The following is a 25,901-nucleotide window of genomic DNA, read 5'->3' on the forward strand; positions in this document are numbered from 1 at the left end:
GTTCAGTATTTCTTCAAGATCTTGGATAATTAGCAGTATAGAAGTAAAGAAGTCACAGGTTGGGGCAAGACAAGAGTGAATCACGCACATGAGGAATGTGTTCATTCTTTTATTGTCCATTGTTTTAACCTGACTGAATACAAGATCAACAAGAGCACTGTACTCCTGGCAATTATTACATATGTTAGAACATGGATTTTGCACTGTAGACAACATTTAACACCAGTCTATGGGGTACTGCATTGCTTCTTATAAAGTTCAAAATAAAGATTTATTTTCAAACAAGTGACTTTGGTTTATTTCATACATTACACTTTTTCTTGCAGAAAAAATAAAATTGTACAACTGCATAAATATAAAATTCTTCCACCATGAAAATGGTTAAAACATTCATAAAGACACAGCACCAGCACGTGATGCCTCCAGAGAAAGGAAAAAAAGCAAAGGAAAAGAAAATGCACAAAGCAAATTAATTAGCCCTGTCACTAGCTAAAGTGATGGGCAGATAGATCCACATCTCAGACACAGCTGTAGAACATACTGGAGGACAAGGGAAGAGATGTCAAGACAGCATTCAATACGAAGCACAACACAACCCATCACCTTTTTGTGTTTTTCTGTAGTGTCACTTAAAATTTAAAGGGCAGTTCCCCCATGACAGCCCCCCGCCCCCAGCCCCAGGAAAAAAAATAATAAAGTAAGACCTAACACCACAGGAAGACTATGGAGTGTGTTAAAAATGCTCATTGATGGGCCATTATCTTTGAAAGAGCCAAACCAAAAAAAAAAAAAAAAAAAGTACCATGCCAGTTTTATTCCCATTGAATATTTACACCTTGGACAGCAAACCTTGCTCACATAAAGTAGAAAACAGATACGATAAAACATGGCTTGAAAAATGACCAGAGTATGCACCTATAGTACTGTACACTAAATAAAATACACAAGGCAGCAATACTTAGGGGCCAGAAACACTGCTTACTACAAGTCAGTTATGGAATCATAATTTACAGTAAAAATGGGCACGTCCCAAGGCTCAATTTTTATTTTTCTTTTGTCATTTACAGTAGAATAAATATTTTGTTGCTATTGCTACACTTTAAATTTACATTCTAACCTATTAAATGCAGAAAGCTAGTGTAAAGCATATAGATTAAGTGTAGGTCCCATACGTATGACAGTTTGTTCAAGACTAGTAGGTTTGTTTTTGTATCTTTTTTAACTTATTAAATGGCTAGTGGGAAAGATTTGTGCTTGTGATCAGCTCTTAACTTCAATTTTTACATCAAAGCGTCCCTGAAAACGGTCTTTCTCACTGTACCCAATGTTCTCACCATACGCCTTACACTCTATGCGAATTTCAGTGTCCATGGTGAGGTTGGTGAACTGCACAGCCAGCAGGGGCTGCAGGTACTTGGGCTGCAGTAGTTTACCATAGTAGGGATAATACTGCAGAGGAAAACCAGGGTAGTTGCCCAGTCCAAAATACTCCACGGTTCCAATTTTATCCTTATCTTCATCTCGCTAAAAACCAGAATGAAATGCAATATTAGGGCTCACATCATAGCTCACAACTTGTGCTCACATACAAATAAGACTTTCAACCCAACAAAGCAGTTTGCAAACTTCTGTGAGAGGAAAGAACATACACTCGGCCTAATCTCATAGCAGCCTTGAGAAATGCTCATAAAAGGCGGCTATATTCTCATTATACAAGTGAGGAAATGGGGGCAGGGGCCAAATAAGCGTTTCTCCAAGCCAACAACAGCCTCCTAGAAACAGAGCCAACATTGAAAGTCAGAAACTCCTTGGTGCTGGCCCAGTAGATGTTATTTCCGGTGACATTACCACCAAAGGTGTAACTGTTTGCCTCTCACTTTCGTGTCCATTTCCTTTCTTGGTGCCAGCATAAAATGGCACTGTTTGGGGATTCCCTTTCTTTATTCTGCCCTCTCTGTCTCTCTCTCTAACCTATACATCAGTTTTTTAGATATTAAGGGAACATGTACTGACTGTTACCTTAATCTTTCAATATTTTAAAAAGAGAAACCCAAACCACAAATTTTTATGTGACATTAATTTTAAAAAAATGTTGGCCTCAAACTTTCAACACTTGCTGTGGTCTAGAGAAGCACTTCTGTGAACTAGTTCACCACTCAGTTCTATAAACAAATATTCCAATGGATTAAATTCAGATACATCAGTTTCTTGTGACAATGCAGAAACTGACAGTTTAATTCTTGTACCTTTCTGTCCTTTAAAGAAGTTTTACCTAGTATAGCTGAAATTCAACATATTGAGACTAACACCTAGAAGCAATGTTTCTTGTTTCCTATATGAAGATTTTACCTCTAATTCAAACAATCTCACTCATTCCCTCCCTCTTCCCCTGCCACACCCTCTGTAACCCTAAATGTGCCCTTACCTTGCCAGTGCACTGAACAGGCAGGACATATGGATTATACTTCATCATTGGGTAAGACTCCAAGGACTCATTCTTGGGAGGCTAAAAACAAAACTAATGTTGGTCACTAGGATCATAAATAATTTTTTAAATTTCTGAAAAATAAAACAGGTTTGTAGCCCAAACAAGTACACATTGGTCACAATAAGTCAACCGAAATAACAAAACATTTCAGGATGGCAGAATGAATGACTCCCCTAACCAGTCTAGGAAAGGTTGTGTTTGTGATTTTGTTGAAATGAAAATAATCACCTAAGTAACCACAATATTTAAGCTGTGCTGCAGTCCAGTGCTAAACAGAGCTTCTAATGGTGACCCTTTGCTTAAGGACTCTGAGAAATAAGAGCCAACCCAAAAAATAATGCTCATTATTTGCTAAGATTGTATTACATGGGAAAGTTGATTGACATTTCTGTTTTTATAAAATGTAGGCTTTTTTCCCAAGCCAGGAATAAATAATGCCATCCTTTTCCCTCAAGAATGCCACCTTCACATAAGCTTTCCTTTTTTTTTTACTCTCCAGGGGGTAGGGGTCAGGGATTGCCATTGAAGGAGTTTCTTTCCAATTCTGTTAGGAAAGTCCAATGTGTCAGAGGTGAAGGTAGCACTGCCTTGAAGAAGGGTTGTTCTGAAAGAGTGAATGCACTGAAAGGACCCAGAGTACAGACTGAAAATTACTACTGTAGTGAAATATCCAGAACCTCCCCTCCTACATCCCTGGTTCAAATCTACCTTAGAAGAAATGTGATGGATACACATGGCAGGAAGATGGCCACCTGCTTCCTCATGTCAGCATAACATGTGAGTCTGGAGATGTAACACATACCTCATCTACCCAAAGTCAGATAAAGTGGGCAGTTCTCTCCAACAGTAGGGAATTAATATTTTTGTAATACTATTTTTTTTAGTACAAGAAAATGATTACCTGGATTTGACTCTTTTGGAACTTTCTTCCAGCAATATATTTATCATTAAAAATAGGAAGAGAAAATGCTTATTGATTAAAAAAAAAAAAGTTGCCAGAATCTATCCTCAAAGGGTAAGGAAGGCAGCATATCAAGCGAGATGCTGGGGTACTGTGACCTCTGACAGAAATAATTCCAGTGGCTGATTCACTGCAGATTTGGGTGGGGACAATGAATAATGAAGTGGAAATGGATAACCACCAAGTGGAGACCAAAGAAAAAAGAAAAAAAGGATTGAAAAGAAAGAGCTGAATTCATCACTTAACAGAATATCTCTGTAGACGTGGGAAGAGATATGAATAGTGCCTCTGTGGGGTACAAATGCCACTCAGTGTCTATGATGAGGGACATCAAAATCAAGGTATTCAGAGAGCAGATATTAAGATTAGTCTTCTTTCAGCCACGCCACACCAACTCCTTTTATCACTAAATAGCTGATTGATCTTGGTCAAGTGTTCCCTAGCAATACGAATATCAAATGCATTATGGCATAATGGTTCTCACCATTTTTCTTCCATTATATCCTAGCCTAAGTGGAAAGAAGATTGAAATTCTACTGAGAGGTACATTAATTTCTGCAGAGATCCATCAAGCCAGCCAGCCAGGCAACCGTCCATTCACTCACTCATTTTTGCTTGCGGTAGCAAAAAAGGAGCTTTCACGCATCCTTCAGTTAACAAAACTTTTCATCTCTACATTAATTTTCTTTTAAAAGTATTATTCATGGGTAACAAGCATTATAGAAACAAATTAATAGCCTCAATAGAAAATGAGTGAACAAAAGAGCCAGCTTTCAAAAATGAAATGAGTCAATTCCTACCAGAACTAAAAACTACACTGATAATGGCAACATTCATATGGGTGATTGGGGGGAACCTTCTGGGAAAAGCCATGCTTAAGGGGAAAGGAAACATTGTTTAATTCATGATCTGGGAGGAATGGGGAGAGAAAGAAATGATCAGTTTTACAAAAGCAGAGATAACGATAATACATTTTTCCTTCTTTTAAAGAATATAAACTCACCAAACGGTGAGCAGTGCCAATTTACCATTTTTCAGTGATCTCAAGTAATGTGCCCATCGTAAGTTACAACAACACAAAAAGCCAATAGCATGGTTATCAAACTTCAGCCTAGATGGTGTTCAACTTCTATTTCTGGAATGAAATCACTCACAAAAAAATGTTATTTTTTCAGATTACCAGACAATTCTTTGGAAATATTCTTATGGCTCCAAGAAGACCAAAACCAGACTACACAAGCAAGTCATTTTTAAATTTAAAAATATCTTTTTCTATTTTTACTTTTAAAGAGTTTATATTATAGAAATTTATCTAGATATCAAGAAGGAGTATTAAGAACAGGGCCACAGGACTCACTTCAGCATCTGGTTTTGCCACTCAGAATTTTTCTAACTTTGGAAAATATGATTAATGCTCTAACTACAGGAATTTCAGGGTAGATACAGAAGTTTTTGGTATTAACCCTACTGACTGGACTTCAAAATTGGCACTTATTGTCTTATACTGTCTTCTTGTATCAAGTAAAGTATTCATCAAAAATATGAATAGCTCATCTAAATTCTATAATTTAAAGTATTACTTGCCTTAGGTTTGAAGCCCAAAACTCGGTTGAGCTTTATAATGATGCACGGTTTGCCATCTTTGTAGCCGTAAGTTTCATCATTTATTCCAGAGCAATTTCCCAACCAGTCAAGCTTGAATCTGCAGACCTTCCGCTCTCCTCGTTCATTGTTAAAGTCTCCTCGTTCTTTGGGTTCACTGGGCACATCTAAAAATACCAACGCCATTTTTACGTTGTATCAGCAATTCCCTTAGCACTGCTGAGAAAGGGAAAGGAACTTTCTTTCTTGTCACAATTACCTAGTATAAGACAGGACCATTCTGCATTTAATGCATGGTCTGAATTAAGCAAGCTTTTCCAGCAAGCCATCTCTCTTCACTGACACTAAAGAGAGATTTTACCAAAAGCAATAGCTGGTCCACGACCCCACACCAAAGCTTCGTAATACTTGATCAGCACATGATATTTGGTCTCTGGCAGTATTTCTCTTCCTTTAAATAATGGATTACTCAGTTATTTAGAAGACTGAAAGGAAACTGGATCATGCTGTGTCAGGAGCATCATTTATACAGGTTAACATTGGCTTAGCTCTGCAACAGGGATATTATAATTAGAACACAAATGAAAAGGACTGTCAATATGTTCAGAAATGAAAGGTTTTTCTGTCAGAATTTCCTGGAGCTATGCCTCTAATTAGCATGTTAAACAGTAAAGAAGGAATAGGAAATAATTTTCCTTTTCAACCACCCTTCTAGTTAAAAAAAAAAAAAAGAGTTCCTGCCTTTTAAAGCTATGACTTCTTAGAAGCATTTGTTCAACTGAGAAATTTTATTCTAGGATTTTTAATTCATACCTCATATAAGAGCCAGAGAAAGACTAAAGGAATATAGAATTCAAAGTTAATACATAGCATGCTGCAGGAAAACGATACAAATACCATCATTTATATATGTTAAGTTTGCAAATTAACTATTTTCCTTTCGAATGGTAGAGTGTCTCAATTTAATCCACCTCCTGTGAAGTGATTCACCCTGTTTATAATTTGGGCCTTTTTAATTACTGCAAAGTAAGATGAAAATCTCATTTAAATTCTAATGAGAAAAATCCACAGTGAAAGTGATTCTTTTAAATTACTAAATCTTTCCAAAATTACTTAAATGGCAATTCACCCCATTCTCTGACCAAACCACAGTATGCCTTATAAAGAACTGGCATTGGTAAGTGCTGGAATTCAATCAAAAGGGATAACTAACTCAGAGAGAGCCTTTTTTTGGGCAAGAATGAGAACATGAGCTGGGAAATCCACACTCAAGGTATCAAGGAGGAGGACAGAGGGCAATGACTTAATGAAACTAAGAGCCACTCTTTACCCTTCAGAAGTCATTTTCTTATCCAAAATGATCAGCTGCCTATGACATATTTCGTTATCAATCCCAACATGGATCTATAAAGATCTACTGTGACCATAAATCCTCCTTCATCAATATCAGTGTGGTGGTAGTTAATCACACCAAAGGGTCACTGTGATGGAAGAAGGCCCTGTGCACTCTTCAGTAGGGAGAACTTTTGGGGGGAGGATATGGAAAATAAGCAGTTGTACTTTCCAGAGAGTGTAAGAGGAACAAAACGGTGCCTGTGGTCTTTAAGTCTGAATAGTAAAAAGCAGACACCTCTAGAAGTGTTTTAAAGGAAGACACCTTTCAAATGCAGAAAATAATAATACTTGAGGCTACACTGTTTCTTTCATTGCATCCTCCTGCTTTTAAAAAAAAGTGTCTTCAATATGGCAGGGGTCAATCTTTCATTATTTCAGGATTCTCAATCATCAAATAAAAAATAATAATGGGAAATAAGAATTAAAGAAAAAGAAAACTAACCACAAACATCTACAATGAGTATACTTACTGCCACAGTCTTCAAAAATCATGTCATCCTTCTGGGCTGAATCTTTGTACTTGTCCAGAAACCTAACTATGTTTAGTATATATGGGTCATAGCTCTTGGAATCAAGAGGACGAAAGGAAATTTCAGTCTTTTGGATCTGAGGAACCTGTGTTAATCCTAGACCAGGAAGACAGAGAAAAACAGAGAAAATCATTAGTGGGAAGGCAGTCAACCAAGATAATTCAAAAGCAGACCTTCCTTATACAAAACATACTTTGCTAACCCCACCTGGCTAAAAAGAATGGGTTAAATTCTTGCCTCCCTTGTGAAATCACTTCTCTGGCATTTAGATGAAGTACCAATGATTATGCCTTACTATCACATATCATTTAATTTCCTAGCAACAACACTTCATGATAGGCATCATCTCTATATTATGAATGAAAACACTGAAAGGTTAAGAACCTGGCCTAAGGTCGCAGAGAAAGTGGTGGAACCAGAATTCCAAGCCAGGTGTGCTGTATTCCAAAGCCTGTTATGTTTCTAGTACCCCCACACGCACACATTTTTTAAAAATGCAAGCGAGCCAGCATTGTGTGCAGGTGGCTCTTCCCTCCCTAAGTGCATGTGAGCACTGGGTACAGTGGTCGTCTTTTATACTCCTTCTTGTCAATGAACTTATAACCTTCCAAACTCTCTAGACTCAAGACTATCTAATAGAGAGATTTCCTTAGACCTTTTAACCTCAGTTGGATCTTTCAACCTAAACTGGAAGAATTTGGGACATATGTGCAGTGACCACTCCTGCTTTCCAATCCAGAAGTCCGAGTGTGTCAATAAAATTCAAAGTATGTGCGCCTCGGATTTGTACTAACTAGTTTATTAGATTCTTTAATATCCAAAAGCCTCTGCCTTCATAGGACTTCCTGGATGTTTATTTGAACACCACTACACAGCACTATTCAGAGGCAATGGCTGGAGAGTCGATCGCAACTGGAATTTTACTCTAGGCCTGCCAGATAAAATACAAGATGCCTGGTTAAATAGGAATTTCAGCTAAACAATGAATAATTTTGTAGTATAACTATGTCCCAAGTGCTACATGAGAAATGCTTACATTAAAATATTATTCATTGTTTACCTGAAATTCAAATTTAACTGGGCATCCTGTATTTTTATTTGCTAAATCTGGCAACCTGATTCTACTCCTCAGTACCCAGACCAGCCCTGTTTCTGTTGGGCCCCAAGGAGGCTCTTCATCCCAGTCCTAGACTAACGGCTGCACCCTGGCCTCCCACCGCACCCGCACTCAGCAGCTTCTGTAACACGCAGCCTCGCAGGCTCCGCTCTGGACCTGCCATATCCTAATCTCTACAGATGGGACTTCAGAATCACTAAGCACCCTTGGTTTAGAACTACTGCTCTGGGGAATTAGAATTTGAGAGTGGCAATAGTGATGCAGATATGAAGACAATGACGTGATTAAAGTGGAAGTGGTAACTATTTATATTAACTATTTAGCAGCACCATTTGTGGGGCTTGGGAACCAGGCTTCAATACAGCTGGACTAGCTGCTGTTATTTTTTCTAGCAATTGAGGGTGGCTTTGGGCTTCAAGGTGGTCAGATAAGGAGGTGGGCTCAGGGAGCCGGGTGGGCATGCTTTTCCAGACATGTAGCTCCCCAGAGGAGTGATGGGATGGACAAGAAGACAAGGAACAGCTGGAGCGAGGCAGAAGGGTGCCCAAGACAAATGACTTCAGGAGTGACATTGAGAATCATCTCGAAAAGGATAATGTAGAACCTGAATAATTTAGGGGGAAAAAAATTCACTGTCAACAGTGATGGGAATGAGTCAAAGGGGAAGTAGCAGATTTTGCTCATAAAAATGTCTTCAGTTTAAAATAAAGGTTACCGCAATTGAAAAAAAAATTTTTTTAAAGCTCATAGAGGATTATTTGTATGTCTAAAGCAATTCTTTTTCTAAATTGAATTAGAAAATTGGCATTGTAATCATTTATAGTACAAAGAAGCAATATAGTAAAAATAATAGATACCTGCAAAAATAAAATGAAGGTGACTAGAAGGTCTCTGCTGAAATTTAATGCTTGAGATAGCAGTGGTAAGTAGAGTTCCCCAATGAAATGGGGAAAGCTGGCTGGTTTGAGTTGTAAAAAAGACATTTAGGTCAGGGTGATTTGCCTGGACCTGGGGGAATTGCAGAGGCAGGTCCAGAGCCAGAGGCTCAACAATACTTAGGAGAATGGGGTGTTTTCCTGGAATAATCTTGGAATTAGAAGGGAATGGAGCCTTCAGGGACAGTCACACCCGAGGAGCCACTGGAAGGGCCCGAGCACAGGCAGCCAGAGAGATGAGAGGTAAATGCCTTTGAATGTGTCAGGCCGGAGGTTCATCAGAACCTCTTCCAGATCAAATGTAGGAACCAAGGAGTGGCCTCATCTAACCTTGAGGAAGGTGGGAGGGGGAGAACTGTGCTGAAGGGACGTGGGGTGATAAGAAACAATTACGCAAGCTGTGGCGCACCAGCAGATTGGGTGATACAGCAAAAACCAAAATGCTAACAAAATGTAAATGAGCGTGGTGTGAGATATGGAGAGTGTCACCCAACAAATTGAAAAGAAAGTAGCCCTAGAAGGTCATGCTGAAAGTAGACATGGTAGGACCAAGATTGCAAAGTGTGTGTCAGTCATTGTCCCTCTAGCCTGGCTTCAGCTGGCCTCCCCAGCAGTTTGTGTCTGGCTTTCTGGCTGCCTCTGGATTATTCTTCCAGTTGCTCAAGGTTCCAATTCCTTGATGAGTGTATAAGCAACAGTGGATGCTACTTCTCATATTCTTGCAGAGGAAAGAAAAAGAAAGGAGGCCAGGAGCAGTGGAATCCCCGCACTTTGGGAGGCCAAACTGGGAGGGGGTTGCTTGAGGCTAGCAGTTTGAGATCAGCTTGGGCAACACAGAGAGACTCCATCTCTACAAAAAATAGAAAAAAAATTATTTGGGTGTGGTGGCAAGCGACTGCAGTCCCAGCTACTGAGGAGGCTGAGGCAGGAGGATTGCCTGAGCCCACGAGTTCAAGGCTGCAGTGAGCTATGATATACGACAATGCCACTGTACTCAAGCTTGGGCAACAGAGCAAGACTATGTCTTGAGAAAAAAAAAAAAAAAGGAGAGAAAGAAGAGAAGGAGGAATTATGCAGAATGTTTTCCATGCCAAGTCCACAGTTTCCATTATTAAAAGTGACCAGGTGACACCTGTCAGATCCCAAAGCATCAGCAATTCTCACTCAGTCCTCTGGGCTCTTTACTAACAAAGTAACACTACCAGTGCATTCTGCAGGAGCCTAGGAGCTATGGTCAAAACTACAAAACTAAGTTCATGTTTACCCAGATACCTATACTAACCCTTCTTATTTGTAAGCACCTCTGCTGTTAATCATCTACAATCTGATTTGTGGGGATAGTAGGTATCATTGTTACATGCAGTGGTACCACTGGCCCAGAAAAGAGTGATACAATTGGTCTCATATCTCTCTAGATAGGGAAAAGAAGAAATAATGAAAACCAAGCCATGGAATCATACCACTTTCTACCTGAAAGCCCGAATCCTTCAGTAAGCGTAGCTCACAATCTAGCCCTGTCAAGTGCATGTTACCATGTGAAGAAACACAGGTCAACGGTGCTTAAAGAATCTTGACTTTGTTCTTTATAGAGAACCATCAGAAATTGATGAAACCAAGAATACGCTGCACAGTTAAGCACTGGGTCTTAGACTCTTGTGACTTGCCCAGCTGGATTAGACCCTGGGCCAAAGTCTCTGCCTGTCCTTTCCATTTTAAGTGACGCAGAACGTAAGCAGAAGGAACCGAGGAATGACAGACGATCCCCAGGAAGCTCAGCTGCGTCTTACTCTCTCCCGAGGGGTAACATTTCCCTCTAGAGTCTCTGAGGGGGTCGTCTTAGAAGGTGGGAACTAACATAAGCCTTTGTGGCCATTCCTATAAGATACCCAACTTCTGATCCAAATGTTGTTTCCAGAAAAGAAACATAAATGGTTTGGGTTTAGGTCACGTAATCAGCTCCTTTGAACATTCCCCCAGGGAGTGCAAACACACTTATTTTTTATTTATTCGTCTATATGTACATATATAAAAATATAAATACAAGTCCAGGAGGCCGCCCCACGGGCAGGTGGCCATCGCTTCCTTAGTAGATCTTCCGCTCTCCTCCTCGCATTTCTGCGAGGTCTCCCACTGTCATCCACTATCTCTGCCTCCTCTCTTTTCTTTGTCCAGATTCTGACAGCTTGAGAATTTCTCCTCCTGGAAACCACCACAGATCAGCCCCCTGGCTTGTTCGGTTCTGGAGAGTTCTCTGATGAGATCTTTTCCAAACCATTAGGAAAATTCATCTTCTCAATAGTTATCTTTCTAAAGTAATTCGATACTCACAAGAGGCAGAAGGTCCTTTGAAAAGATGTATAAATTCTTTAAATAATTTACTATATGTTTATCGACTACTGCTGAGATAGAAAATAAGAGATCAGATTTGGCAACTCCTTTATTACAGCTGGTCACTGATTTATAACGTTTGCCTTATTAAGATTTTTCGACTTTATGATAGGTCTACCGGGGGGTATTAAATGCATTTTGACTTAAGATGTGTTATCATGATGTAGCCCCACTGGAAGTCGAGCCGCGTCTGTATTTTGAGTCCACACACAAGTTCCCCAACCATGACATTCTCCAAAGGCTGCACAAATCCCACCCTGCTGACGGCGATTCTCATCAGCCGTGTCCACGCTAGATGGATACTTTTCCACTTGTCCCTCTTCCCACTGCCCACTCCCCTTCAAGCTGCTAGTTACAACTTTGACAAGGATGAGCTTTGTTTGCAGTCATAACTCCCTGAGGCCAAAGACAGACGAACATCCAAGCACTGGCTTATGGTTTCAAATTATATTCTAGGAAGCAAATCTAACCTTTTGCCTCGCCAGTCTTCGGAACTTGAATTTACATCAGATACTCTAAACGGGCATCATTTTCCATAGAAACCTCCAGGAGGGTATCCATATGACTAAGAAGTACACAGGAGGCTAAGAAATGGTCTTAAACATAGCCATGCACACAGTACACACTCATCATGTGTCTCCCATACATTCCAACCTGAAAAGTAATTTCCAATTAAAAAAAATTGGGGGGAAGGTATAATTATACACATACACTCATATATATGTACACAAATACACATATGCATATATTTGCATACATATACACACACACACATACACAAATATATATCAATTTCCCCCTCCTTTTAAATAACTACTCTGCAGAACCTAAGATATTTCTGGGTTTTGGTTTTTATTTTACATTGGCAGGTCAGTATCAATTTACCTAACAAAACAAAGGGAAGGGCACAGGAAAAAAGGTGTCTTTGTGCTTTCCTGAAACAGCTGCCTTTGACTCACCGTCTGCACCTCAGGTGCAGGCTTTGATGCAGATGCTGGGATTGGCCAGGAACCAATCTCCCTGCCTTCAGGCAGGGTCACATTTGCACCCTCCCAAACACCCAGAATCTGCTCCCTTTTAAAAGTCTTAGACAGATGAATTACCAGGCTGTCTCTATAGCCTATTCATGTTTAACTACCCTCAGTGTACAGAAATCTTTCCTCCTGTCTAAGTTAAATGTCACAAACTCTGATTGAAGGCCCCTCTCTGTTTATGGGATTACCCTTTATCACAGTCTTTGTCCTGTGAATGCATATTCATTTTCAGGCAAACAGAAAGAAAACATTTAGTTCCAATGACCTATTTTAAAAAGTGCATATAATTTCACAGAAGCTTATCTTTCATATTTTGTATAGCTCATAATTGTGCTTATTCTCAGAACAATAAAAGACAGGTGCCACTTTTATAAAAAGAACATTAGAAACAAATAGACAAATCCTAGTATTTTTTACATTGATTATGCTTTTATGTTCAAGGTCAAACTGAAGAACAAGTACATATAGTATATTTGACTTGTCTAGACATAAAACATAACATTTGTTAAGTAACCAATATCCTGAAATAAGATACCGTATTATACACGATATCTGATGAGGTCTAGTTATGCACATATGTGGGAAAAGATATACTTTTCTGGTTAGTAACTACTGGATAATACATTCCTGTTTCCTTTCATTTCCCCAACTTCTATTCTTGTCTGCATCCAATGGACCTGCTGGGCATGCAGTTACTAACATGAGAGTGCTGACCAACAATTGAGAGTAAGCAGTCCAAAACCTCCATCAGATTTTATGATAGTAGCAGTGGAACCCATGAGGCTAATGCTCTTTCCACTACCATCTTCCACAACGGAGCCCTCTTCCATGCAGCAAAAAATCCTTAAATGGAGCTTCATGGATTCGGCATTCTTTTTTCACCATCACCCATGGATTTATTACCTAGTCCCACTTATCAGGTCTCTGCTCTGCTTACTCATCTTAAAATAGTATAGAGAGACCCATTTTTCTGCAGCTCTAAAAACATTTTTAAGATAATCATTAGGCTTCCTGTGTATCCAAGAGACGACTTATTTGTCATATCCTTGTCTTTAAAAATAAAGAAGGTAAGATGTTGAAGCCTACCAGTTCCCCACCCTATGCCCTTCACCCAACCATGAGACTGGGCAGTAGCTTCTGGAAATCATAATTGATTTCCAATGCTAACTCATCCACAGCCTCAAACTCTGGGAACAGGTTGGTGGGATCCACTTGAGGATGGGAAGACAGGAGGAGAGGGAAAGTGAGAGGCAGTCGGACCTGTATATATATCGTGTCAGCTAAGAGATTACAAATCAATGGATTCTAATTGGAAACAGCAGAAAAACACCTTACTGGCACTTTGAAATAACAATTTATCCAAAGTATTAGGAGGCCAAGTGTTTCTAATTTCTCCTTTGGAATGTGAGTGAAAGAGAGTAATACAAGTGTGATGTAGTCTGGGGGAAAAAAAGCCATTCTGAGATTGACATAATGACTTCTTAGGAATTTTACTTAAGCTGAGATTTAATTATAATAGCTTGTACCCTAATAGATTTTAACACTAGCTATTTCCCTTTCACAATCAGGATGAAATTGAAACTGCTGTGGTGCCAGTGTGGCCTGTTGATCTTCATCCACGCTGCTCTCCCGCCCGACTCTGGTTACCAACATGCCAAGAGTATGACCCTTTTAAAATGAATCTGCTCGCACTGAGCAGTCCTTTCTTCAGAGCAAAACAATAAGCCACCCACAGCCTTTAAGAGGAAGAACAGGTGTACAGATTCATACCTGCTTACCAGGAAGCAAACCAGCTGGGAATCTCCCTGGACCAACCAATTGACATACAGTGACCTTCATTTCATTCCACTGGCCTGGGGTGGGGTGGGGGAAGGGCTGCAGCAGATGCTAAGAAGAGACTTTTCCATTACACCACTGGGCAGGCAGCAAGGCAAGCAGGGTCAAATCACGGACAGGGCCTGGTGATCGTGAGTGTGTGCGTGTGTGTGTGTGTGTGTGTGTGTGTGTGTGTGTGTGTGCGCGCGCGCACATGCCTGTGCTATACACATGCCTGCTCAGCCCTCTCCAGCACAGCTCGCTGCTGCGTCTCTCCCCAGCTCCAGCTGCAATGACACAGAGGAAGGGATGCTGCTGACCACTGCTGTGGGACTCTCCTAAGAGGTTTTCCTCTGGGAAAAAGCTTGACAAGGGCTAATCCAACAAGTGTGGACACGTTAAAGGGAGAGATTGCAGAACAAATACAATCTCATTTAAATTCACTTAAAATTATTTTTAAATGTGTTTCCTAATCCAACATTTCCCAAAATCCTTTTCATGGAAAACTAAGGTTTTACTGACTGCATGAAAATCTAAGTGTGCAGAACATCCCGGCCGTATCATCCAAAGCTCAAAGCCTGGAAACTCAGTATCCAAAAAGAAGAAACTGCTGCTTCTAGTAAAAAGGCAGGGCTATAAAAACGGAGGCTGCCGTCAATAGCTACCCTTTATTTTAAATTTCACCTCATTTAATCCTCATGGGGTATTATTCCCATTTTATAGATGGGAAAACTAAGACTTAGGCTAAGTAGAGTTGGAGTGGTAGAAATTGTATCCAACTCCAAAATCCCTGCTTTTCCTTCTCAGGTCAACTTTATCGTGAATCTATGTGTAATAGCTTAGGGTCTCAGGGGCTACTTTGATATTTAGGTTCGGCAACATAAAATTGCCAATAACCAGTCATTTTTGATCTATGCCAATAGAAATTTAGTATATCTCAACTTAATATCTCAGCTGAGGCTCTCTGTGCATTCCAGGTGAAGTAAATGCCCACAGCAACAAGACTTTGTGAGGAATATCACTGGCATTAATGGCCACCATTGCTCAGGGCCAAGAAACCGTACATGTTATCCATTTTTTCTTAAATGTCACTTTTATTTTATAGTTTAGTCCTTTCTTTGAGATTTTTCACATTTGACCTATCAGCTTGTTGAATATTATAGACAGACAGACTGAAATGTACTGCACAATTGCCCCTGCTTAATATGACCACGTTCACACGTTTATCTAGAAGAGATCTAATTACAGCATATTCCGGTGTGTAAAGGGCAGTCAAAACCCAGTCAGCCAAATTCAGCTGATAATAGCATTAATAAGTCCTTATATCATTAAATGATATCCAATCTTTCACATCCACTAGGTGCATCTGGCTTAAATAGACAATTTTCCTTCTTTAACAGTCATGAAAATGGAGGTTTAAAGATATTAATTTGAAGCCAAAAAATCGTCAGGATATCCTTACAGGCATTTGTTTAGTCTGCATACTTAAGGAGTCCGTATATTTAACGAGTTATTTCCTAAGGGAACTACAATAAGGCCAGGAGGAGGGTCCAGTTAGGGTCCCTTAGAGGACACGAAGGGTGGTCCGGCCTTTGGGGGTAGGCCAAGGGCTGCACTTCCTAGCAGCCAGCACCCTGCCAGCTCTCTGCTGCCAGGCCTCTCTGATCAAAGGTTACCATCAAATGAATGCTTATAAAGGCACAGAAAAACCCCACAGGGTGAGAAGAAGGGAGAGGGGCTTGGTCTAAACTCTCAGCCAAGGTGACAGGGGAGGACAAGGGAAAGAAGAGACAGAAATTACCAAGACAAAGAACCCAGGCGACAGAATAGGGAAGATGGAAGACCAAGGACTTTTCCGTGACTCAGACCAAAGGACAAGAATGCATATTTCCAAGATGAGCCACCAGCATTTCTTTGGGGAAGTGAGGGTTTGTCAGGTCTGTCCAACTGCTGTGAGCGCACTAAATATAGGTACTAAGAACGTGTCTTTTGGGAAGGGGCTGGAAGGAGTCGCAGGGAGGCAGGGTGACAGGGTGTTGGAAGGGACTGAGCACCTCAGCCAGTCCTTTGATTTTACAGGCAAGGTCATTTCCAAGTCCCTACTTACAAAGTCAGGCACTTTGGCTAGTTCTTTTCAAAAGTGAAATTCCCCTTTCTGCAAACAGTCTAAAGGAAATTCTTAATTTTATTAAAGGCTGACTCCCCAAAGTTTATATGGTCAAGGACCATTTTTTAAAAGCTAGGAAATTAAAGAAAATGCTTGACTTTGTGTTCATCTTTCACTTCGAATAGAAGAATTATAAAACAGCTTTATGATTGAAGAATATCTTTTAAATGGCAAAACAAAGAATAAAACCAAGCAAACAAAAAAGAATCTACACAAATTTAAATTTCTTCTACTGATGCTGCCATACAAATTCTAATGGAAGAGGACATGAAAAGATAGGCCACGTTTCCTGTCACAGGAGCCAACGTAAAACATGTTTACTTAAGATTCTAAGCTTCTCTGCGCACATCAGAATTCTTCCTCCAACCTTTCGATAGACACATCTCTTTCGGGAAATAGTTGACAGAAACTGTGGATTATTAAGCAGGTTTTAGTCATTTTATACACTTACACGTTTTCTTTTTCCAATTCCCAACTTCCCCAGATCTAAATTTATCTGGAAATAGTTTGGGTTTTTCTTACGGTGGAGAACTATTTGACTTAGGGCGATACAACGTTTGCCAGTTTTGAAGATTTTCTTCTGTGAGTCCTTCCCACACCCAAGGAGGTGGGCAGGACAAGTCTGTGACAGGCTCTCCACTGCTCAGGGCCATGCAGGTCTCAAGATTGTCACCTAAATACAGCTGTTACTAAACTGTTGCCCAGGGAAAGGAGAAAAGGGACAAGTCAACGCCACCCTCTAGCAGCAGCCTCAAGGTCATTTATAATGTGAGAACCCGGAAGTTATGCAACACTTCCTGTCTCTCTAGGTCCTCCAGACAATGATTTTAGAAGAACCAGACAGTAAAAATGCACATCTGTTGTTGTTCGCCTGCCTTGTCCTGTTGGCATCAGGGGTGACGGCAGTGGGCCTTCCATGGTGTTTCGTGACTGGTGTGGACACGCACAACTGCACACTGACAGCACCCAAATCACAGCAGAGGACTCGTGTGGCAGTTTGCATTTCTCTATGATAAGCTCTTCATTCACCCACGTTTTTAGAGCTCAAGGAAATAGTTAATTAACCTGCAAAGTGGGTCCAGAAAGCCAGTAAATAGGATTCCTATTAAATAAATAGGTATAAATCCAGTAACTAAGACTCCTATTAAACAAACAAAGGTATAAATATTGAGAAGTGAACAGACAGAGTGACTTTGTTCAAGGTCAAACTGCAAATCAACAGCAGTGGGAGAAGGGACCCCTGAAGCCACGGCTGCTCTCCCTGTGAGTAGCTGCCCATTTCAGAGCTTCCCGTCAGCCCAAAAATAAGTTAACCTTTAAAACAGGAAACAAAGTGATTTTGTTAAAGGATTTATCTGAGTCATAGACCGCTAAAGAAGTGAAGTGGGTGTTAGAGTGGAAGGCCCTGAGAGGACCCCATAACCAGCCTCCCTTGAGCATTTGGGCTACAGAGACTACGGCCGCATCAGAGAACTCTGCTCACAGGCACAAAGCTGGCGGGTCGAGGGCTGGGCCACCAACCAGGGCTCTTCCCCCTCTCTTCAGACCTGTGCAAATAAGATGTCCGCAAGCCCTGGGAGCTCTGCCTGCAATGCGGGTAGGAGATCTGGCTGCAGCAGTGAAGTTCCTCTTTTTCCTCTTCATGCGTGGTTTAAAACTACCTTACAGAGCAATTTTCAAAAGAATTCATTCTCAACTGAAAAAGTGACATCCATTTTACCTCTGGAGGAACTGAACCTATTCATGTTGATTTTACCTGGTGGGGCCACCCGGTCCTGATATGTGGGCTTAAATTCACTGATGGTGAGCAGCATCACTTGGATGGTTCCGATGAAGATGCCAGCCAGGCAGCCATAAAATATCACATAGAACAGAAGGATCTTAACTGCAAGGAGAACAGACAGAAACAAAAGGCTGTAATACAGTCATATGCTCAGAATGAAAGTCCAATCTTTCCAGAGATGAACCGACTTCCTTCCTGGCTTCCCCTCCACCCTGCTTCTCCAGAGCTTCCTTTTCCAACACTGAGCAAGAGAGTGAACCTCACCCCCACTGATATGGGGTAAAAATGTGAGGCTGGGCAGCCCTCCATTATGGTATGTGTGGAAGGTCATTAAGGACATGATCCTTATAGGAAATAATTTTATTCCCTAAATAAAAAAAATCAAGAGGCTCACCAATAAAATCTAGAGTTATATTTGTGTGCTTATGCAATGCATTTAAAATATGATGATAGACTCCCTTAGAGACATCCGTTTTCTTTGCTTGCATATCCCTTGACATTTAAATCCTGCAATCCAGGCCTGCGGGTTTTTATGCTGTGACAGAGCAATGAATGCTGAGAATCCTAGTGCAGCTCTCCTGCTTACTGTCACCCAGCCTTCGGTTTGTATTACTGACTAAGCACACTGTCTTTCTTTGTAGAGGACAAGACAAGGGAAAGGAAAATCCTATAGTAAAAACGACCAGTACATTTGAATTTCATCTTCTGACTGGAACCAGAGTAATGACTGACTTGATGAGCTGCATTTTATTTTTCTCACAGTTAACAAGATATCATGATGGAGGCTGAAATAGCTACAAAAACAAAACAAAACAAAAAAACCACCACCCTGACATACAGACTGGAATGAGCTATCAGTTACTGGTTTACTAGGATTATCTCCCTGATTAGCCGCATAGTAACAGGCTGTACTAGGCACAGCCTGGCAGCTGTGTGCCAGCCAAACAACTCAATGTGAATGCAAAAGTGGGAACAAGTCAACTGGAAGGTTATCGAGTCAGAAACATGATGGCACAAAAGAGCCTTAGGTTACTTGTAAAAAGGTCCAGATCTCATGCATTGAAATCCCAGGATACTTGGGGAAAAGCTACAGAACCACGAGTCTTATTGAAAAGAAGTGTATGTGGGGGGAGGGGGCAGGGAGGGAGTGGGTACACAATTGCCCGAATAAGCCATAGAGCCCTCTCCATATATTTAAAAGCCCACCTTCCTGATCAGGCACTAAAGAGTTTAGAGAAATCAGGCTATAGAGCTGTTAAAACAAGCAAAACACACATAAAAACACATCACAATACTTAATCATAATCCCTTTTTCTCCTTTTCAAAAGAAAAGAACAAGGAAAAAGGCAAAGACATAAGCAAAGATAAAGAAAGAAAAGGTTGTATCATCTAAAACTACAGCAGCACAACTCAAATCGTTCCCTCCCAGCAGGACAAGGGTTAAGTGCTGCATTCTGTATCCAAGCAGCAGTAGGCAAATGGCACGGCTGTGACGTGAAGAGATCTGGAAAATTTTTCCAGTGAATGCTCCTAAGGGGAGCAAGAGTTGGTATAAAACAGTCAGAAAGAGAGCTGCTGTAGCCTTGCTTCACTTTTTCTCTTTCTTCTTGCCCATTCCACCTCATCTTGGTGATGATCTCAGCTCAACCTTACACATCCCTTCTAACAACTGGAACATTTCTGTACTCATTCCCTGGACTCTAGATACCTAATTCTAACAGCATAAGAAGGTATGTAACTGAGGCTACAGCTGAAAATACAGATCGAGCAATGGAAAAATAAGTCATTTCACAAGCACACTGATTAAACCCACAAATGTACAATTTTTCCATTCAGCCCACATGATACCCTAAGAAAAGTGAGGAATTTTCATCATTTTGCTCCAAGATGTTACTTAGCGAAACCTCCCCAGTCACTGCTGTGAGGGCACTTGGTTACAGTGGAGCGTGGGGGACTGGCAGAGCCAGCGCAGTAGGCTCACCCAGGCACCACCAGGGGCTGCTCCAGAAAAAAAAAGTCTGGACAAGTCACCCAGCGGTGGGGGGTGGGGGGCACTCTGGGGATAGGCTTTGGAAGCATTTTCCCCTTCAAGCATTTTTTTATTTCTTTTTTTTAAAAAAAACAATGTAATATAGAAGTTTTTCAGTTAGGAAAAAAAATGTACCCTTCAAAGGCTCACAGACAGATGGAAAAAATGTCATCTGGGCCCAACTGTAAATATAAGAACCTACCAATGTTTGAATTAACTTAATAAAAAGGTGGAAAGCACAAAGTGATTTGCATGCTGTGATTTCTCCAGCAGGTGACAGGAGAGTCTCCTGCATCCATCTTGGTAAAAATCTACCTATAAGCAAAACTGAGCCAAGGGCATCCTGCCCTCGTCCCAAGGGCATCCATGTTGGGCCCGATGCTGGAAAAGGGGCATTTTCTCCATAGGAGAAAGCGATCGCTGCCACTTTCTCTGCCTCAGAGAAGCTCTGTCATTTCTTACATTGCCAGAAAGAAGCATAAAACAAAAATGCGATTTTTAGCCCAGCACCTGCACCTTGGAAAACGGAAGGCAAGAGGAGGCAAGCACAGCAGTCCTGGTGTCTCCGTTCATAAATCAGCGTGCTGATACCTTGCTGGATGTGATATCCACACACAAATATTAGCACAGGCACACACACACAGTCTGTCTTCCTCTCTCTCATAGACGTGCTGCCCAATAAATGTCAGCTTAAAGAATGAGTCGGTCCATACTACCTGACCCTCTAAAGCAAATATTATTCTAAGAAGAAGAATGGAATTGGAATGAGGAAAGAAATATATCTTATGAAGGGGAAAAACACAAGAGGGCAAATTGTGCCTTGAGTCAATGCAGCCCCTGCCTCTGAGATGCAGCAGGGTCAGACCACCAGGGAAGGAGGCCCCCGTTAACCTGGGGATGAGGGCACCCATTCCATTCCTCAGTTCGCCTCCCAGGCCACCCTCAAGTTCCACGGAGTTGCTAGGGAGCTTGCCGGGAAAGCTGTTCATCCTCCACACCCCACAGTTCTTCAGGTTTTCCCTTCCACATGAAGAACATGCAGGGAGCTACCTTAATGCCTAGACACTATAACAATAATCTCATTGGAGAACAGTCTCTCCAAAATAAAATGAAATATAAAATATAAAAGCTAAAAGCCATTACTTTAAAGAACTACATTTTCCATGGCTCAGGGATAGCTGTGCTTCCAGCAATACCTTGGAATGAGACTTCACCTTGACTAACCTTGAAGTGTGATGCATTATTAACCCTTTAATTTTCAATCAGGAGATTCCCTATGGGCTGCATTTTTTTTCTTTACAAAAAAATATACATTCCAGCTTCTTCCATTTCAAAATGTCAGCTAAGCACTATTTCCCTGACTCATTCTCCTGTCAATCCTCACTGATCCTCCCTACCAGCAACTGCATCAGCCCCTTTTCAATGCTCCCTTATTGACTGCGGTGGCGGTGGCGGTGCTGGTGCTGGTGCTGCCGATGATGATGAAGATGATATTGGAGGAGGAGGGGGCAGTGATGCAGCAGGGCAGGGGGAGTTCCCTCCCTCCCTCCCTCCCTTCCGCAGTCACGACTCATAGATTCGCCTACAACTCTGCCCTTCAAAATGACCTTTTTCAAAACAAAAAAAAGTCACCCTTCCGGAGTAGGGGAGGGAAAACAAGTAAGGTATCTAATTGTCAATAGGAAAAAAAGTCCATCTAACCAAGCAACAGGCTGCAGAAAATCTTATAAGATGAGCTGCTTCTGCGTTAGTGCCCTTTATTTCTTAGACTACCCCTTCACTGTAATCAACCCAAGCTCCTGATCCGCATCTGTCTGTGTAGATTTTGAAAACAACAGACTTTGCCATGTTTCAGGCCAAGACTGGGAAATGGAGTCCTGACATGGAGCTTACTGGGCCATTTCTGGGCTGAGATGACTCTGGGGGGAGGTCGCTAGGGGAAACCCTGGCCATCGTATGAAATACTGCAGTGTGCACGGAGTCCTCTCCTCCCTTCGCTTTCCTCTCTCGAGGTACATATTTAGACTGGAAGAAAGATGCTGTAACACACCCTCGCCGGCATTAGATCTGATTACCTCATGAGATTCTCTTGCAGCCCCAAATCTCATTTTTTAAGGACTTGGGACGTGACTACAGGGCGAGACATAGCTAGTCATCCACAGCCTGCCATTCCCAGGAGGAAAGGGCTCAAGCGATGCAAGGTAGGGCAGACTGCAAATTACCAAGACCAGATCGCTACAATAATACATAACCTTCTCCCTGCAGAGCTCCAGCCCCCACCCCGCACCCCATTCTGGGGACTCCGCATTCCGCACAGGACAAGGCCAGGCCGGCGCGACCCGAGCAGCGCCCACCACCTGACCGCTCTCCACCCTGGCCAGCGCGGTGGGTGCGGAACGGTACGCAGAGCCTGAGCAGGGCTTGCGCCGCCCGGGAAAGACAAGGCCTGGGGGGCGAGAGCTACAGACCCGGTACTTACACCAGCTGCCGCCGGTCCTGCCCAAAAACTCCTTCTTCTCCGAGTTCCAGATGAATTTCTTCCAACTGCCCTCCTCCTTGGCTTTTCCGCGGGCCATGGCGACGGCGGGTCAGCACCTGCCGCGGGCACTAGGGCTGGGTGAATGCGGCGTGCGCCCTCTCTGGCTGCCGGTCTGCGTGCCCGGCCCGGCTCTCCGCAGGCTGGACGCGCCGCTGCCGCTGCGGCTCTCAGAGTGCGAGACGCGCGGTGGAGGAGCTGAGGCAGGAGCGGGAGGAGGCGGAGGCGGCAGCGGCGGCGGGGGCGGAGGAGGGAGGGAGGGACAGCGCAGGCTGGGCGGCTCCGAGCCCCGCACCTATTGGTGGGCGCGCGGCCGCTCGCGGGCTCTCTTTGGTCCGCCACGCGCTCCTCTCGTCCTTGGGGTGTGGGGGCTCCGCGAACCCGCAGCTGCGGCTCCCGCTGCCACTGGGGACGCGTGCGGGGCCCCCGCCTCCTCTGACCTCTGCAGAGACAGGCAGGAGGCAGGAGAGTCAGAAAGAAGGACGGACAGGCGGATTGCGGGCCGGGCACACGCGCGCCCGCCACGAGCCGAGAAATTGGCGAAGGGCGCACGCCCTACCTTTACTATATACCGCGCCTCCGCGGCCCGGGGCCCCGCCCACTAGCGGCCTGGCTGGCCAATCGCCGGCGCGCAGGGGGCGGGATCTAGGGCCCGAAGGGGCGGGCGCGGGGCCGGCACAAAGGAGCCGCCTAGGCGAGAGGGGCTGGCTGGAGTGCGGGGGCGCGGAGAGGGGCGGAGGGAACCGCGACGAACGCGCGGGCAGCGCCGCGCAGCCCCCTCCCCGCCGCCGCTGGGCGCCAACGGCCCTTCCGTGGAGGGGTGGCCTGCACCTGAGTCACCCAGAGCCCTGGGGAGCCCGGCCCGGATGCCGAGACCCACTCCCTCCCGCCCTGCCTGCTCTCACCCGCGCGCTCTCGGCCTCCCTCCGCTGCAGGTCCACCTCTTCCAGGCCCTGGCGGGGTGGAGGAAGGTCACTCAGGGACGCCTGAGAGTCGGGGACTCTGCCCAGCTCCGCCCCGCCTCTCTGCTCTTGCACCTGCCGCCCCCTCGCACTCCCTGCCGCTGCGGTTGCAGTTCCGGCCCGTCCCTCTTCTTCCAGGCTAGCCCAGCCGGCAGCCCCAGTTCCTGACCGCCGGTCTGTGCTCCTTGTGGGCGGCCTGAACCACCTCGAGCAGGACAATTGCCAAACCCACCCTGGGCGGTAGCCTGGATCCAGGGCTCGGGAGGGGTATCCCCGAGTGAGTCGTCCTAGCCCTATCGAAACCTGTTGCGGCTCACGCCAGTCTAGACCCCTGGGTGACAATGTCTGCAGGAGACCCAGCCACCGAAGAGTCTTTGGTGCCAAGCGGCTGGTATTCTCATTGGCATTCTTTTATGCCCCCTTAGGAGTACCGACCACCATGTTGTGCTGTAAAATTCCTTGAAGCAAAGTATGAATGCCTTTGGGAAGACCTAGTTCACAGGGCAAGACGTTTTGGGCAGTCCTGGGCATTTCTACCCTTTATCTGCTGTTGCTGTAAAGCCAAACTCTTGGTTTCATCCCCCTCTTCTGAGCCCCTAAGCAGCTTCACACACCCCTCTCAGGGCAATGACACAGCAGAAAACACAGGGATGCTTCTGCAGTCACTGCAGAGAAGCCCCATCCCTGGGGGGTAACATGGCCCATCCTGAAAAGGAGGAATTCCCAGCCTCATATCAAGGAATTACTCAACGCTTGTCCAAGCCACCCTCTGTCCCCAAGGTCAACCTTGCAGGCCTAAGGACAAGCTCCAGTTGATACTGAATGAGCATTTTCCTACCAGTCTTTCTCAAGGCTCACCTGCAATACCTGTACAAACTTGAAATTTCCTGAAATTCAGGGGAGAAGCAGCCACCTATCCACACAGACCCAGAGGTACTGCTGCAGGGCTCTGTCAAGGGCAATTGAGAGGACAGTTTGTTGAGAAAGGAAGCCACCTCCTGCTTTGTCCCTGTAGCGTTTGTGTTGGAAGAGCTCCAGGTTGGTGGCGGGAAAACTGCAGGAAGAGGCTTCACCTACAGATACGATACCCCTGGTACCCTTCAGGCAGAAGTTACCTCATGGAGGATTTTCCAGCAGGACAGGTCACTGGGAAGGGCATGTGTTTGTCCAGTGCACACTACACCCTGTGGCAAGCCTGTGGCAGAATCAGCCAAAAAAAAAAAAGGGACGAGTCGGGGTGGGGAAGGAAAGGGAGCATGGGAAGGGATGCAGTGGCTGGGGAAGGTTACTGTGCCCTTCCTTGTGCCAACCTTCCCTCTCCCACCCTTGATTTTTCCATCTCTCTCTCTCCTCTCCCTCCCCCAGGAGGAGCATGTGGTAAAACAAGTATGTAGATAGAGGCTCAGAGTGTTAGATTTTTAATTGGAACCCCCCCTTTTTTCTTAAAAAAGTGTCCTACCTTAGCTCTCCAGGGTTGTGGCAATTGCCAAGTAGACTGCTGCTGGGTCTAGCAAAGACAGGCATTGTCTCTTGTCCTTGACCTCTTGTCTTCCTTTGGAGGATATCTCCCCTGCTCAAATTTTAGTTCCCGAGCTTTGCTTATTCTCTGTCCCCTGCATGTAAACTCTTCAGAGGTTGTGATAAAGTCCCGGGGGTCATGCCTGCATAGCCCATGCACCATTTCATTCCAAACCATTCCCCCCTCAGCCTTCCTAGAAACCTCCATTCCCACCCAAACCTGGTATTGCTGCTGGATTACCATCTCAGCCCTATGGGAACCAGATTTCTCTCCGTGGCTCACCTCAAATTCCACCCGCAGGGCCACTCTAGACCATCTGGAATTGTTCCACCCATTTAACCACCTCCCCACATAGAGCAAGGTGGTGAGGAACAAGACAGACCTGCATTCACACCCTCAGTTTCAGAACATGCTAGCTGTGACCTTGGGCGAGTCAATTATCCTCTCCAGGGCTGTTCCCTCAGTTGTAAAATTGAAGCGATACAGTGTTGCAAGGATTAAATGGGAGATGTGAGAAAGTGTTAAGCACAGTGCCTTGTGCATAGCAAGAGCTATTAAGTAGCTAGCTTTATTAACATTGCCTGTTTCCATTTGACCTTGTCTAACCTTGAGGCTGTTGCTATGACTTTGCCATCTACTC

General features: G+C 43.6%; 2 protein-coding genes across 3 annotated transcripts in view; one reads left to right on the plus strand and one right to left on the minus strand.

Annotated features, from left to right (window-relative positions):
• NME7 (NME/NM23 family member 7) overlaps positions 1-285 on the plus strand; it is a 190,149-nt gene extending 189,864 nt beyond the window's left edge. For both annotated transcript variants that reach the window (XM_045547425.1, XM_045547426.1), the window contains exon 12: positions 1-285. In XM_045547425.1, the coding sequence (XP_045403381.1) occupies positions 1-33 (33 nt within the window). In that variant the 3' untranslated portion in view covers positions 34-285.
• On the minus strand, positions 97-23,340 carry ATP1B1 (ATPase Na+/K+ transporting subunit beta 1). Its single transcript, XM_045547427.1, has 6 exons — positions 22,724-23,340; positions 18,189-18,317; positions 6,917-7,072; positions 5,034-5,218; positions 2,426-2,506; positions 97-1,524 (listed from the first exon to the last, which is right to left on the minus strand). Exons 1-6 carry the CDS (start codon positions 22,818-22,820, stop codon positions 1,261-1,263), a joined length of 912 nt encoding a protein of 303 aa, XP_045403383.1. The 5' UTR covers positions 22,821-23,340; the 3' UTR covers positions 97-1,260.
• Between the last annotated feature and the right edge of the window lie 2,561 nt (positions 23,341-25,901).

Source organism: Lemur catta, chromosome 3 (assembly GCF_020740605.2).
Source record: "Lemur catta isolate mLemCat1 chromosome 3, mLemCat1.pri, whole genome shotgun sequence".
NCBI lineage: Eukaryota > Metazoa > Chordata > Mammalia > Primates > Lemuridae > Lemur > Lemur catta.

Coding starts and splice junctions, on each gene's coding strand:
- ATP1B1 (XM_045547427.1), bottom strand. CDS start 22,820: ATGGCCCGCGGAAAAGCCAAGGAGGAGGGCAGTTGGAAGAAATTCATC. Junction 7,073..18,188: donor GGACCGGGTGGCCCCACCAG/GTAAAATCAACA, acceptor TTCCTGGTCTAG/GATTAACACAGGTTCCTCAG. Junction 1,525..2,425: donor CTGTTCAGTGCACTGGCAAG/GTAAGGGCACAT, acceptor TCTGGTTTTTAG/CGAGATGAAGATAAGGATAA.